Below are 14,198 nucleotides of genomic sequence, written 5' to 3'. Positions count from 1 at the left end.
TATATATAGCGGCCATGTTGTTGTGACGTAGGCCCGTGTCACTCTGGGAATGGAAGACCATGTTTTATTAGACTATGAGTAAAACATAAAACAATACAGTCATCCGACGAAGACGTCTAGACAAACGCCGTGTAAAAGTAGTAGTAGTAAACTCCCCCCCTTAAAAAAAAAGTTAAAGTCTGTGACAACCCTACTGTGTTCTTGTGCGGTGTCGGCATTTACGCAAATACCAAAGCCGACGCCTTTGTTGACTGTTACTTTTTACACTGTGCTGATATTGTCAACACTGACATATACGCCAACGTCTACGTACTAATAATGCCAGTACGACCGAGATTCACAGAAGGTAAGTTACGTTCACGCTAGCATTTATGTCAGTGTCAAACTGGTGGTAGCCACAATGGGGTAGGTAAATTTCATTCGATGGCGTGACGAACGTACGCGTTTGCGTCTCATTTTGTATGGGATTTTGAACAGCGCACCAAGCGGGACGTTCCGTTACCACGTGATTCTATTACCACGAGTACCTATCTACATCCGCTATCGACTACGTAAACTAACTCACAATCGCAATGCATCTTCCTCGTACTGACGTTGGTGCAAGCGAGATGCACTGCGTTTGAATTGACGCAGTCGCTAGCATTTAAGGCCGCGTAAAACTCATGATGAGGATACTGGTTCTTGTTTCAATTTTTATTTATGACTTGCGTTACAACAATCAGATCCAGTTATCTCTAAAAAACTAAAATTTCAAAAAATTTCAAAATACTCACTCTGTTAACATGATCTCTGAGGATGTTGGAGTAGACCATGGCCATGGCTTCTAAAGCCATGAAGGTCATGCAGCCCACCACCCACGGGACCAAGAACGCCACGTTTTCCTGAAAAAAAAAACGCAAGTTAATTACTAAGTCAAAGAAAGTCAAATAACTTACAGACAGGTTACAGGCTCATTTTGCTTGTGTTTAAGTTTTCGGTAATAGAGATCATGTTTATCACAGAGTTTCTATGGCCACCTCCCGTCTCCATCATCAGATCAGCTCGATGGTATCATAATATGTATGTACTTACACATGTATGCCAATCTTCAGCTTCACTGGATTGGGTCAAATTTAACTTGAAAGATTTAGTTAGGTGCATTGCAAGTTAATAGAGATTGTAGCCTATATACGTCCCACTGCTGGGCACAGGCCTACTGCATGAGAGGGGTTGACCTATAGTCCCCACGCTGGCCCAACGCGGGTTAGAGACTTCACATACACCTTTGAATTTCTTTGCGGATGTATGCAGGTTTCCTCGCGATGTTTTTCTTCACTGAAAAGCTAGTGGTAAATATGGAATGATATTCCGTACATAAGTTCCGAAAAACTCATTGGTACAGGCAAGGATTTGAACCCGCGACCTCCGGATTGAAAGTCGGACATCAGATCCACTCGGCCACCACCACCGCTTCAAGTTAAATAACACACATGGATCTATTTCTAATTAAAGACAATAATAATAAGCGAATAATTACACAAAAACCTTTGAACATGCCAGTAGCAAATTTGAGCCTATTTAAAAAGAATGCCTATTATATAATATGTTAAGCAAAATTTATAATGCAGTGCCGAAATCTATTACTAGTTTAGTTGGACATAAATTTTATACAAATCTTAAGACATGGCTAATTGAAGAATGTTACTATTCATTAAATGATTTCTTTAATAATAACAATTTATAGAAATTGACATATTTATTACGTATTCTGACATTTAGTAATAATTATTGCCTTATTTTTACAATTTATATAAATTTAGATTTCAAAATAGCCAAATTATTAATGATTAATATTAATTTTCTTTTTGCTCTCAACTCTTAATTGTATATAAGATTGTTTGCATGTTGCATGTTGTAAGACTTGTAAGAGACTTTAGATATAGGTGTACATTTTGCATGCTGCAATTCAGCTAAATGTGTGATGCTTTTTCAACTATAATATTTTAGACCTTTTGTTACCACATTTAATGCAAATAAAGAGCTTACTTACTTACACACTTCCTCTACCTCTACCTCTGCCTCTATATCCACCACCACAATAATGCATAGATTGTCGAATAGTGCGTTATCTACGCCCGTCTCAAACAGGATAGATAGAGTTAGACCAAGAAAAATCTGCAGCGATTTTGAAAGCCTACGCAGTGCAAGTGTTATTCTGCCGTCATAATCCCGATAATTCACAACAAACACCGATAACGAACTCTGCGAAACATGAAGTCATAATTGTCCTGTGAAAAATGTCGTTCTGACTTTTTGACTATTTTAAGGTTAGGCTACAGGGCAAACCCTTAACCCGATCGTCTTTGTTTTAGGCTCAAATTGTAGCTGACTAAATTGTCCAGAGCCGTTTTTCTCAAATTTTTGATATCATTCTTCGTTTCCAAATTATCGAGCACCAAAATCAAAAATTCGGAAAAAATTGAATTTTATTTTCACTATTTCGACCATAACTTTTTTGTTTTTGACTTTCTCGAATAATTATTTTTGCACCTTACAGCTCTCGTGATTATGCGTCTTTTGAGCCTATTTTTTAATATCATATCTTCACAACTTTCCGAGATATAAGGGGATCGCACTTTTTCGTGAAATCGGACCGTATACTGGAGCGAACGAAAAGACATTTCCAATGTCAAAACACCGTGTAAATTTTGAAGACGGTCAGGTTGTACTGGACGACTCAATTTCTATTAATAGTGTACTTACACTAATGGTCCATTATTGATCTCTCCTAAGCCTAAGTAAATATTTCAACAGGCCGGTTCCCTAAAGACTAAGTACCTACTAAATGTAATTGATTTGTTGAGAGCTTGAAACTTGCTAAAGTAGGCACTGTCTGTACTCAACAGAGCCGTTTGTTAATGAAAACATTTTTTCTATAAAGAAAAAATTAAAAAAATCGCCGCCATTGAGAATTCTGGGCTGTTCAAATATTCTGTTTCTTTTTTTTTCATTAACCTCTTATTATTATTATTTGAATCGCATTTATAGGTATGGATAAAGGCATTAGTGCGGTGGTACAGGTTTTCTATCATTTTAAATTTTTATATAATTTATGTGTTTCCTATACTGTACCTACCTACCACAACAATGTTTAATGTACAATGTATCCACGAATGTACCACCCGATTTTAATTTTAAGATACGACAAATATTATGTCTAGATACGATATGGATTAGATATATCAGTGTAAAAATTCACAGATTTCGTGCCTCACACGACTATCGAGCACATTGGAAATGAATCTACGGAATTCGAAAAAATATTGTCGCTGAGCGACGAGAAAGTCTGGATAAGGAAAAAGTTACAAAATAAAACTACAACGTTGAATGATAATTATTTTATTCTTAGACTAACACAAGTATCCTGGACATAACGCATGTGAACAAACAAATTGCAAAATTTCCACACGCGTATCCAAGTTTGAATAATTGTCGCCGTGGCGCATAAGTATAGGTACATATTTCATTTTTCGATTAATAAGCAGGATATATTAATGTTCAAAGTACAAGAAAATTATTACACGGCAAATCCGTAGTCAACTCGAGAAGTGGTGATCGGCAGCGGCCCATTTGCTGCAAGAAATGAAATTTTCTTGACAGCAGTTTGACGCGACGAGAGATGACCATAACAGCGTTTGTCTATGTTGCACCAAACCTGAGTTCCAATAGGTACTACCAGGGTTCAGCATCAGCTATCTTGGGTAATGCTCTACCATGTGCTCATCATGACGAATCGGGTGTCCAAAACAGCGTGTGCCTAAGTTGCACCAAACCTGAGTTCCGCTAGGTACAACCAGGGTTCAGCATCAGGTATCTGCTAGCAGCCGCCAGCAACATGCTATAAGTTTTTATTTTGTGTCTCTCCCTCTCCCTCTCCCTCTCCCTCTCCCTCTCCCTCTCCCTCTCCCTCTCCCTCTCCCTCTCCCTCTCCCTCTCCCTCTCCCTCTCCCTCTCCCTCTCCCTCTCCCTCTCCCTCTCCCTCTCCCTCTCCCTCTCCCTCTCCCTCTCCCTCTCCCTCTCCCTCTCCCTCTCCCTCTCCCTCTCCCTCTCCCTCTCCCTCTCCCTCTCCCTCTCCCTCTCCCTCTCCCTCTCCCTCTCCCTCTCCCTCTCCCTCTCCCTCTCCCTCTCCCTCTCCCTCTCCCTCTCCCTCTCCCTCTCCCTCTCCCTCTCCCTCTCCCTCTCCCTCTCCCTCTCCCTCTCCCTCTCCCTCTCCCTCTCCCTCTCCCTCTCCCTCTCCCTCTCCCTCTCCCTCTCCCTCTCCCTCTCCCTCTCCCTCTCCCTCTCCCTCTCCCTCTCCCTCTCCCTCTCCCTCTCCCTCTCCCTCTCCCTCTCCCTCTCCCTCTCCCTCTCCCTCTCCCTCTCCCTCTCCCTCTCCCTCTCCCTCTCCCTCTCCCTCTCCCTCTCCCTCTCCCTCTCCCTCTCCCTCTCCCTCTCCCTCTCCCTCTCCCTCTCCCTCTCCCTCTCCCTCTCCCTCTCCCTCTCCCTCTCCCTCTCCCTCTCCCTCTCCCTCTCCCTCTCCCTCTCCCTCTCCCTCTCCCTCTCCCTCTCCCTCTCCCTCTCCCTCTCCCTCTCCCTCTCCCTCTCCCTCTCCCTCTCCCTCTCCCTCTCCCTCTCCCTCTCCCTCTCCCTCTCCCTCTCCCTCTCCCTCTCCCTCTCCCTCTCCCTCTCCCTCTCCCTCTCCCTCTCCCTCTCCCTCTCCCTCTCCCTCTCCCTCTCCCTCTCCCTCTCCCTCTCCCTCTCCCTCTCCCTCTCCCTCTCCCTCTCCCTCTCCCTCTCCCTCTCCCTCTCCCTCTCCCTCTCCCTCTCCCTCTCCCTCTCCCTCTCCCTCTCCCTCTCCCTCTCCCTCTCCCTCTCCCTCTCCCTCTCCCTCTCCCTCTCCCTCTCCCTCTCCCACTCCCTCTCCCTCTCCCTCTCCCTCTTTTTGCAAGCCCACGCAGTGCAAGTGTTATTCTGCCGTCATAATCCCGATAATTCACAACAAACACCGATAACGAACTCTGCGAAACATGAAGTCATAAATGTCCTGTGAAAAATGTTGTTCTGACTTTTTGACTATTTTAAGGTTAGGCTACAGGGCAAACCCTTAACCCGATCGTCTTTGTTTTAGGCTCAAATTGTAGCTGACTAAATTGTCCAGAGCCGTTTTTCTCAAATTTTTGATATCATTCTTCGTTTCCAAATTATCGAGCACCAAAATCAAAAATTCGGAAAAAATTGAATTTTATTTTCACTATTTCGACCATAACTTTTTTTGTTTTTGACTTTCTCGAATAATTATTTTTGCATACTATGAAGTATTTGAACAAATTAAATTATTTTTTCAGAAAATATTTTAATTTGTTTTTATCAAGTATTTGTTCAAATACTTCATAGTATTGATTGGCAGCGCCATCTCTCTCGCTAGCTCGGTATCATCATGAGAATGATCCAGATAGAAGGTTCGAACCATACTGTTCTACCTTAGAGATGGCTAGGGGGCGCCACAAGCCTTCAGTAGGAAGTGCATATACTTGGAAAATTTGACTAATGTCGCTGTGGCCCGGTGGCCGAGTGGTTCAGGCACCTGCCGCGATAGCAGAGGACGCTGGTTCGATTCCAGCCTGGGGCACTGGAGGCCTTGGTCACTTTTTCTTAGTATATGACATTTATTTCAGTTTATAATTATTTTTGCACCGTGAAATCGGACCGTATACTGGAGCGAACGAAAAGACATTTCCAATGTCAAAACGTGACGTTTGTGTTTGAAGAAATATTTGACGTATCTTAAAGTTCGAATCGGGCCGGTAGTATCGATACAAACCCGTTAGAGTTTCACGGCACTTTTCTATTTTATTTAATATAATATTTTAATATGACTTTTATTTTAATATAGATTAATACATTTTAAAAATCCGGAAATCGCTGGTTCATATCCTGGGTCGTACCAATGAGTAATATTAACCACTAGCTTTTCGTTGCATTCGTTATATTCGTTACATCTTTCACTGGACCAGCGTGGGAACAGCCCAAGCGTGAGAGGAGGCTATTGCCCAGCAGTGGGACGTATTATAGGCGGAATTATTATTATTTTATTATTTATGGGTACTTACTTTATAAATCCCGTAGAATAAGATTATGCTGAGCATAATCATGAACATTTGGGTTCCTATAATTGCAAAATACGCTATCTGTACACCTGAAACAATGGAAAATATTAAATTAGTATAACATACTATTTATATAGCACACATACATGAAAATATAGATCACAGATCATTTTCTGCTTCACCACGAATAACTAACATAAAACCCTAAGTTAATTATGTATTAAGCTAGTAAACAGCGGATGTGGCCGAGTATATGGCGGATATGACGCCCGACTTTCAATCCGGAGGTCGCGGGTTCAAATCCTGGCTCGTACCGATGAGTTTTTCGGAACTTACGAAATATCATTTGATATTTACCACTAGCTTTTCGGTGAAGGAAAACATCGTGAGGAAACCTGCATACGTCTGCGAAGAAATTCAAAGGTGTACGTGAAGTTCCCAATCCGCATTGGGCCAGCGTGGGGACTATAGCCAAAGCCCTCTCGCGCATGAGAGGAGGCCTGTGCCCAGCAGTGGGACGTACATAGGCTGAGTTGTTAGTGAAGTCTCGGTAGCTCAGTTGGCAGTGCGATGGGCTAGTGATCCAAAGTCGCGAGTTCGAGTCTCTCCCGAGAAAGTGAACTTTTCCACTTTTCATCTATTTCTAAGCTTTGATAAACCCTATGGCCCATTATAGGGTACAATAAAAATCAGTTAAAATTTTTGATAGCTTATTCAGTAAGTTTTCTTTTTATGGGATTTTATATTCTTAGCATATTTTGTGAATTACTACCTAAATAAGACTGAAACTGTTTCAAAGCGTCTTTCAAAGCTCTTCAATTTAATACTCCACACGACAGGTTTACAAGATTTGTTTTTTCTTAAGGTCGCGCAATGTCCTACATAAGTGTATTAAGTCCGCCATGTTGATTTAATTATGACGTCTTATATGATGTATATGTTACCCGAGATAACGCAAGGATTCTAATGATACATCGCACATCTAAATCGGTTAAGGAGTTCAGAAGTTATGGTGGAATAAAGAAACTCATATACAAACATGAATAAAACACACTCCTATTTTGGGCCGTCGATTAATGAAGCCCTAAACGAATTTAGAAAGCAATTTCAAATGTTAATTGATATTTTAATGAATTAGGTATCGTATTTAATGGCGGGTAATGAAATTCATTAAGTAGGTACCTATGCCAAACAATGGCATGGCTAATATTTTGGGAAGTGGTAATATTCTAAAGAAAATATATGGATTCAAGTCCGAATCTCGTCTCGTCTCGAACAATCGCTTAAAATACAATTATTTTCATCTTATTAATTAGTAAAATCCGGCGTTACTTTGCGAAAATCTGTATTAATTAACACAAAATTACTTTGCTTATCCGCGAAATAATAACGTGCTAGTCAATCAGTATAGGGGGAGTTGTAATAGTACATTACATACCTAGGGAGGTAAATTCGTAAATGCTCCAGATCGCAGGTGTTTGTGGCCCGAACCGAAGGTGAGGGCCATAAATATGCGATCTGGGGCTTTACAAATTACCGCCCGTGGTTTGTATAAAGTTTTACGTCTTGCCTTGGCCAGGAAGTGAGATTTTCTTCCCGTCCCGTGGGAAGAAAATCCCACTTACGGGCCTAGGGTGACGTAAAGGTATAAACATGGCCGACCATTCTAGACTAGACAGGCCATTCCGATGCCGGATCTCAGACCGTTAACATCTCTAGCATCTCCTGAGAATCTTGTAGAGAGACGAACTTCCGACGTGTCGGAAGCCCATGTCGCTCGAAGGAGACGAACCACGTGTCGAGTTTTTTACTGTTGGTGGTGGTTTGTAAGAGGTATATTTATTTTTGCGGTGGGAAATACAATAAATACGGTCGAAGAGTATGGAAATGCATTGTACCGCGTATATTGAATAGATTTCCAAATGAATTAATAAGCTCAATAGAAGATCAAACATGTGGGCAAGCTAGATACATTACAATCCCTATCTTGTAACAATAAAACTGTAATAGTAGTGTATAATTAATTCAATATGACTACCTAGACTCCTTAACTTAAAAAATCTTTTTAATTTAAGATTAAATATTGTGAGATTAGATATAATTAAGTTTGTAAATATGCATGCTTTTTTTTAATGAAAAACAGATTTTTTTTGTGAAATTTTCCAACCATATTTATTTCCGTACCTACAAAGCCTAATTCAACAATTTCTAAATTCGACTGTACCCTCCATGTTCTGACTCGACATAAAATTACATTTACCCACTTATTCCGCCGATATATTTTATATCCCGCCAATTACGGAGCATATGGAGAGACTTCGTATCCTATACCTTTCTTCATTAAAGTGATTACATTCATGAAACATTTATTGACCGAAGCGAAGCGAAGGTCTACGTTTTGACTCGGGCATTTTGCTTTCGTATGTCCGGATGTTCTCCTCTACAGGTCGCAATTCTTAACCGATTCTCGTGAAATTTTGTGACCGAATTTTATGACTAAATAATTTTTTTTTGTCAATCCGGTTTTTGGAAATTTTTAAAAATGGCGGAGTCGTGATACCTGGCGCCTAAACAAATAGTCGTATCGATATCATAAGAGTTTTTTCTTTTTGAGACGTGTTTACAGAGTTAATAGCAAAAAATGCAGAAAAAAATTATCGCTGGTTTAGGCGGTATTTAGATATTTAGTTTTGTATTTCCGGATGTTCTCCTCTACAGGTCGCAATTCTTAACCGATTCTCATGAAATTTTGTGATCAGATTCTATGACTATATAAAATTTTTTTGTCAATCCGGTTTTTGGAAATTTTTAAAAATGGCGGAGTTGTGATACCTGGCGCCTAAACAAATAGTCGTATCGATATCATAAGAGTTTTTCTTTTTGAGACATGTTTACAGAGTTAATAGCAAAAAATGCAGAAAAAAATTATCGCTGGTTTAGGCGGTATTTAGATATTTAGTTTTGTATTTCCGGATGTTCTCCTCTACAGGTCGCAATTCTTAACCGATTCTCATGAAATTTTGTGACCAGATTCTATGACTAAATAAAAATTTTTTGTCAATCCGGTTTTTGGAATTTTCTAAAAATGGCGGAGTCGTGATACCTGTTGCCTAAACAAATAGTCGTATCGATATCATAAGATTTTTTTCTTTTTGATATATGTTTATAGATTAAATGGCCAAAAATTCAGAAAATTTGTATCGCTGGTTTCGGCGGTATTTAGTTTTTACTTGAGAATGAGTAGCTAAATTTCGTCAGCTTTAGTAAGAACTATCATGGCGCATTTTGCAAACGTTCGCTTTTTTGTTTGCATAGGGAGGTCTCTGGTTCCATCCCCAGTAATTGTATGCTGCTACATAACTTTTTGTATTTTTTTATACTTAAATTTCGTATCAATTGTTGTTTTTTATTTTATTTTTTTATTTTGAAAAAATGAAAAAAATCGTATTTTTTATTTGTCAAGCGCGGGCTAAGCGCATTCGTTTATTTTTTGCAAGAGATGATGGCTTTTTGCGCTTTAAAGAAAATTTGATTCTTGAATATACGGCGCCATACCTTTGGCCTATGCTCGTCTAGATGGCGACACCATTTTATATTTAACAATTTTTACTCATATCAGCAAAAGAACATGGGTCAAAATCATATGGCGTTCTAAAAATAAAAAAAATCATTTATCCATACATACATAAGTACATACACATTTATTGATATTTTTTTACATTTTCATTTTAATCCTGTATCGAAAGATGGCAGTAAATTTACTGTGACTACAAAATTTTGTATGACAATAACCCTCTACATATAGGGACCGTGCGCGTTGGAGGGTCTGCCATCTTGTGGCCTGAATCGGAAACATGTACCTTGCCAAAACAAGTTCTACCATCTACCGTTCTTGTAGGTACGTTTCCTTATGCATAGTAGGTTCTGTCATCTTGTGGGCTACATCGGAAGCATAAACGTCACATTTACGCCTCACGCCAAAAATCTGACGGCTCCTATGCTACCCCCTATAGTTCACGCACGCCCACTATAGGGACCGTGCGCGTTGGAGGGCCTGCCATCTGGTGGCCTGAATCGGAAACATATGTGCACATGTACATTGCCAAAGCAAGTGCTACCATCTACCGTTCTCGTAAGTACGTTTCCTTGTGCATAGTAGGTTCTGCCATCTCGTGGGCTACATCGGAATCATAAACTACTCATCTACGCTTCGCGCGAAGGATCTGACGGCTCGTGTGCTGCCCCCTATAGTTCATGCACGTCCCCTATACACTTTATTCTCTTTAGATTAGATATTTAAATTCTTACTCGAGAATAAGTAACCAAATTTCGTCAGCTCATCTAAATGCTATCATAGCGCAGTTGGAAAGACGCTTACAAGCAAGGATATGGGATAGGTACCCGGTTCGATCCCCAGTAAATGCAAATTTTTTTATTTATTTTTTGCACTTAAACATCGTATTGCTGATTGATCAAGCGAGCGCGAAGCGCGAGGTAAGCGTATTCGTTTGAGTTTTTGTTTGAACATTTTTTTAGCGGTTTTAGTTCAAGGGCATGGCTGTTCCAGGAGTCAATTTCCACTTACGTTTATAGCATGGGCGGTCACCATCGTAGGTAGGTTAGGGTTATTTTTTTTGATGACCCTAAAAACGAAACTGCTCCCAGAGATAGGTAGGTTAGGGTTATTTTTTTTGATGACCCTAAAAACGAAACTGCTCCCAGAGATAGGTAGGTTAGGGTTATTTTTTTTTGATGACCCTAAAAACGAATCTGCTCCCAGAGATAGGTAGGTTAGAGTTATTGGCTGACAGCGTTTGGTTTTTTACTTGTAGTTTTTTAGATTATGTTTTAATTTTAGTGTTTTTGATATTTGTTGTATGTGAAATACCTACAAGTAACAAATATAATTACTACACTATTAACATACAGTAACAAGAAAATATTATCCTAGATATTTAAAAGAACGAAAACTATAGGGAAAAGATTAATTTAAAAATATTAAAAATAGGCGATTGCGGAAGAAAACCATTGGGAAAATATGGGAACGGAGTAATTGCTACCGAGAATGAATGATTTCGGGAAATTATGGGCAACGCAAAATATGAGAACGGAGTAATTGCCGCGAAGAAAAAATGATTTTCGGAAATTATGGGCCACACTCGCGCACGAAGCTTCTTAGTTGCAGTTTACAGGTTAATTCAAAGGTAATGTTGGTTTCAAGAAAAGTCTGCAGAGATTTTGACACTGGCACAAATAACATTGGCACTGCGTGTGCTGTCAAAATCTCTGCAGACTTTTCTTGGTCTAACTCTATCCACTTTTCTATGCAATTAGTATGGCGACGTGTATACTTAAGGGGCATCGACCGTACACTGACATCGGGATGATATTTTTATCATGTTATTTAGTAGTCATCATGCGTCTCGCTTGCGCCAATACATGTACGGACAAGAACGAGTGAAATGCACGATAACTAAATGACATCAGTTAGATGTCTTTCTGATATCAGTGTAAGTTTTAATTGGCATGTTAGCCAAAAATTGTTTCGTATGTTCTACTCTACAGGTCGCATATCTAAACCAATTCCCGAATTTTGTAAGCAATTGATAGTTAAGTTTTTATGGTCAAATTAGATTCTCTAAATTCTTCAAAACAACGAAACCATACATTTATTCAGTTTTAAACTCTGCTCGCGAGGTCTACAGCTCACAGAGCCACTAGTTTTTACTGTATTGTGACAAGTATAACTTGATCTAGACACAACCCTCCTTATCCTAATTAGTACTATGTAAAACAAAAGTAAAATCGTGTCTAAGTATGACCTACAACATGACAGACAAACGTTATAGTCATAATACATAATAATATTATTTATTTTTAAATGGGCGTTTCAGATTTACGAATCCATTGCACAAAGGCAGAAGGTTGGCAAATTGATAATTTAAAACTATTGTTACACTACCATTCAATTTATCACCTTCGGGGCGAAGATTTTGTCAGAATGGCCGAATATTTAGTGATATTTTTGATTTCATGAACAGGCTGCCAAAAAAATATTAGGTTGCCTACTACGATTTAAGAATGCGTTTCCTAAGAGTAAATGTGTGTGTTTTGTGTGTTCGGTGTCTGTACCGATGTGTATAATGTCTTCTAACATGGGAGTTTTTTTTAAATCACTTTTATACTAATGAACAATGTAAACGGGGGATCTTTATTAGAATATTCAAACAATGTGACTGTTTTTATTACTTTTGTAATATTTTGGTTTGTTTGACCGTATGTGTTTGGCAGTGTTGCGAATATCATCCTTCTCTTTAGGTGAAACATTTCTACGTGCAAAAGTGTGCGTGACATGTGAGACTGTGAGTGTATTCCGTAGATACGCACTTATTAAACGTAGCTTTGCGTTTCGCCTCCAAAGAGTTTCTGTTACGCCTTTTTGGGTTTGGCGAGTCCGTCAAAAGACACGAGGCAGGGCGGTATAATATAACCTTGTTTGCGTTTTGCAAATTAACTTCCCGTTTTATGTGGATATTGTACACGTGTGTAGATATAAGAGTCTTTGTCTGTTGTAGTTTGTAACGGTTTATAATAGGGTATTTTCCTACTAGTCAAATCAGTTACTTTTTTAGAGCTGTCAAAACGATTTGCTAATATGGAATTTATATGAAATATTACATCGTGACGTCACGGTCAACTCACCTACTTTTTATATTTCTAATCGATTTATTAAATAGAACTTGTGTTTAAAAATAACTCCTATCTGTGTTTTTCTAATAATTATCTGGTGCTTTATTTCATGCATGGTGTAAAATAATTTATTTGAAATGCAGTATAATACCGTATTATAAATACATATAATACAAACATTGGTAAACTCAGAAAACTGAATGATTTCTGAAAAGATAATTCATTTTACAGGCCCATTCGAACAAACATTGATATTTGAACGACATCTAAATGAATGTCATTTGTTGTTATTCAGTTATCGTGCATTTCGATCTTACTTGCCCGTACATGTATTGGTGCGAGCGAGACCCACGATAACTAACTAAATGACATCATTCAAATAAGATTCTGGTCTCAATGTACGTTCGAATTGGCCTGATAATGTATATTTTTATCTAAGCTGTGGCTAAGCTCTACAATTTTTAAAGAATATGTTCCAAATTTCAAGTTCGTACCTTCAAAAAGTTACACTGTTTATTATATTTAGATAGAGTTAGACCAAGATAAGTCTGCAACAATTTTAAACGTCAAAACTTCTACAAGATTATGACGTATAAATAACACTTGCACTGCATGTGCTATCAAAATCGTTTCAGACTTGTCTTGGTCTAACATTATGTACCTACTTAATAATAATGATTACTCAAGGAGTAACAACGAAAAACGTGCGATTATTTCTTGTATACCCGGTAAAAACGGAACTACTGAACAAACTTGTGTCGACTTCTGACAATGTGTCCAGAATCATCCTGTATACGTTATTGTTTTATTGGAACACGTTGCCGCCGCTTCCATCGGATGAAGTGTGCTTCAATTTTTGAAGCGTCGGCTTCATTGTTAAGCTATCGCCAAACCGTTTGAAAGATAGCCAAGGGCTTTTCATTTCGTCATCGGATTTTTAACCAACGGTTTCGGAGGTATTTAATTTTGTCGCTACTTTGCAAAATTGGTATGGGATTTTAAAATTATGAACAAAGTTGCTATGGATTTGTATTCAATACATGATTTTATTCGGCCACAGAACTATAATTTTTAGGGTTCCGTACCCAAAGGGTAAAACGGGACATTATTACTAAGACTCCATGTCCGTCCGTCCGTCCGTCCGTCCGTCCGTCCATCTGTCACCAGGCTGTATCTCACGAACCGTGATAGCTAGACAGTTGAAATTTTCACAGATGATGTATTTCTGTTGCCGCTATAACAACAAATACTAAAAAGTACGTAACCCTCGGTGGGCGAGTCCGACTCGCACTTGTCCGGTTTTTTATCAATAATAGCTATAATTTAAAAATGAAACGTTCGAAAAATATCTGAGGGCGTAAAAGACAGACAGACATATTTACT

General features: G+C 39.0%; 1 protein-coding gene across 1 annotated transcript in view; it reads right to left on the bottom strand.

The window, feature by feature from the left end:
• The window catches only part of LOC134806438 (uncharacterized), an 81,995-nt gene that overhangs the window by 15,666 nt on the left and 52,131 nt on the right, over positions 1-14,198 (bottom strand). The window contains exons 4-5 of the mRNA XM_063779717.1: positions 6,129-6,214; positions 774-881 (exon numbers count right to left, since the gene is read on the bottom strand). Coding sequence (XP_063635787.1) covers positions 774-881; positions 6,129-6,214 — 194 coding nt within the window. The remainder of the gene's footprint in view (positions 1-773; positions 882-6,128; positions 6,215-14,198) is intronic.

This window comes from Cydia splendana, chromosome 3, assembly GCF_910591565.1.
Source record: "Cydia splendana chromosome 3, ilCydSple1.2, whole genome shotgun sequence".
Lineage (NCBI taxonomy): Eukaryota > Metazoa > Arthropoda > Insecta > Lepidoptera > Tortricidae > Cydia > Cydia splendana.
Note: the sequence above shows the minus strand (reverse complement) of the source record. Positions and strands in the feature narration are given on the sequence as shown.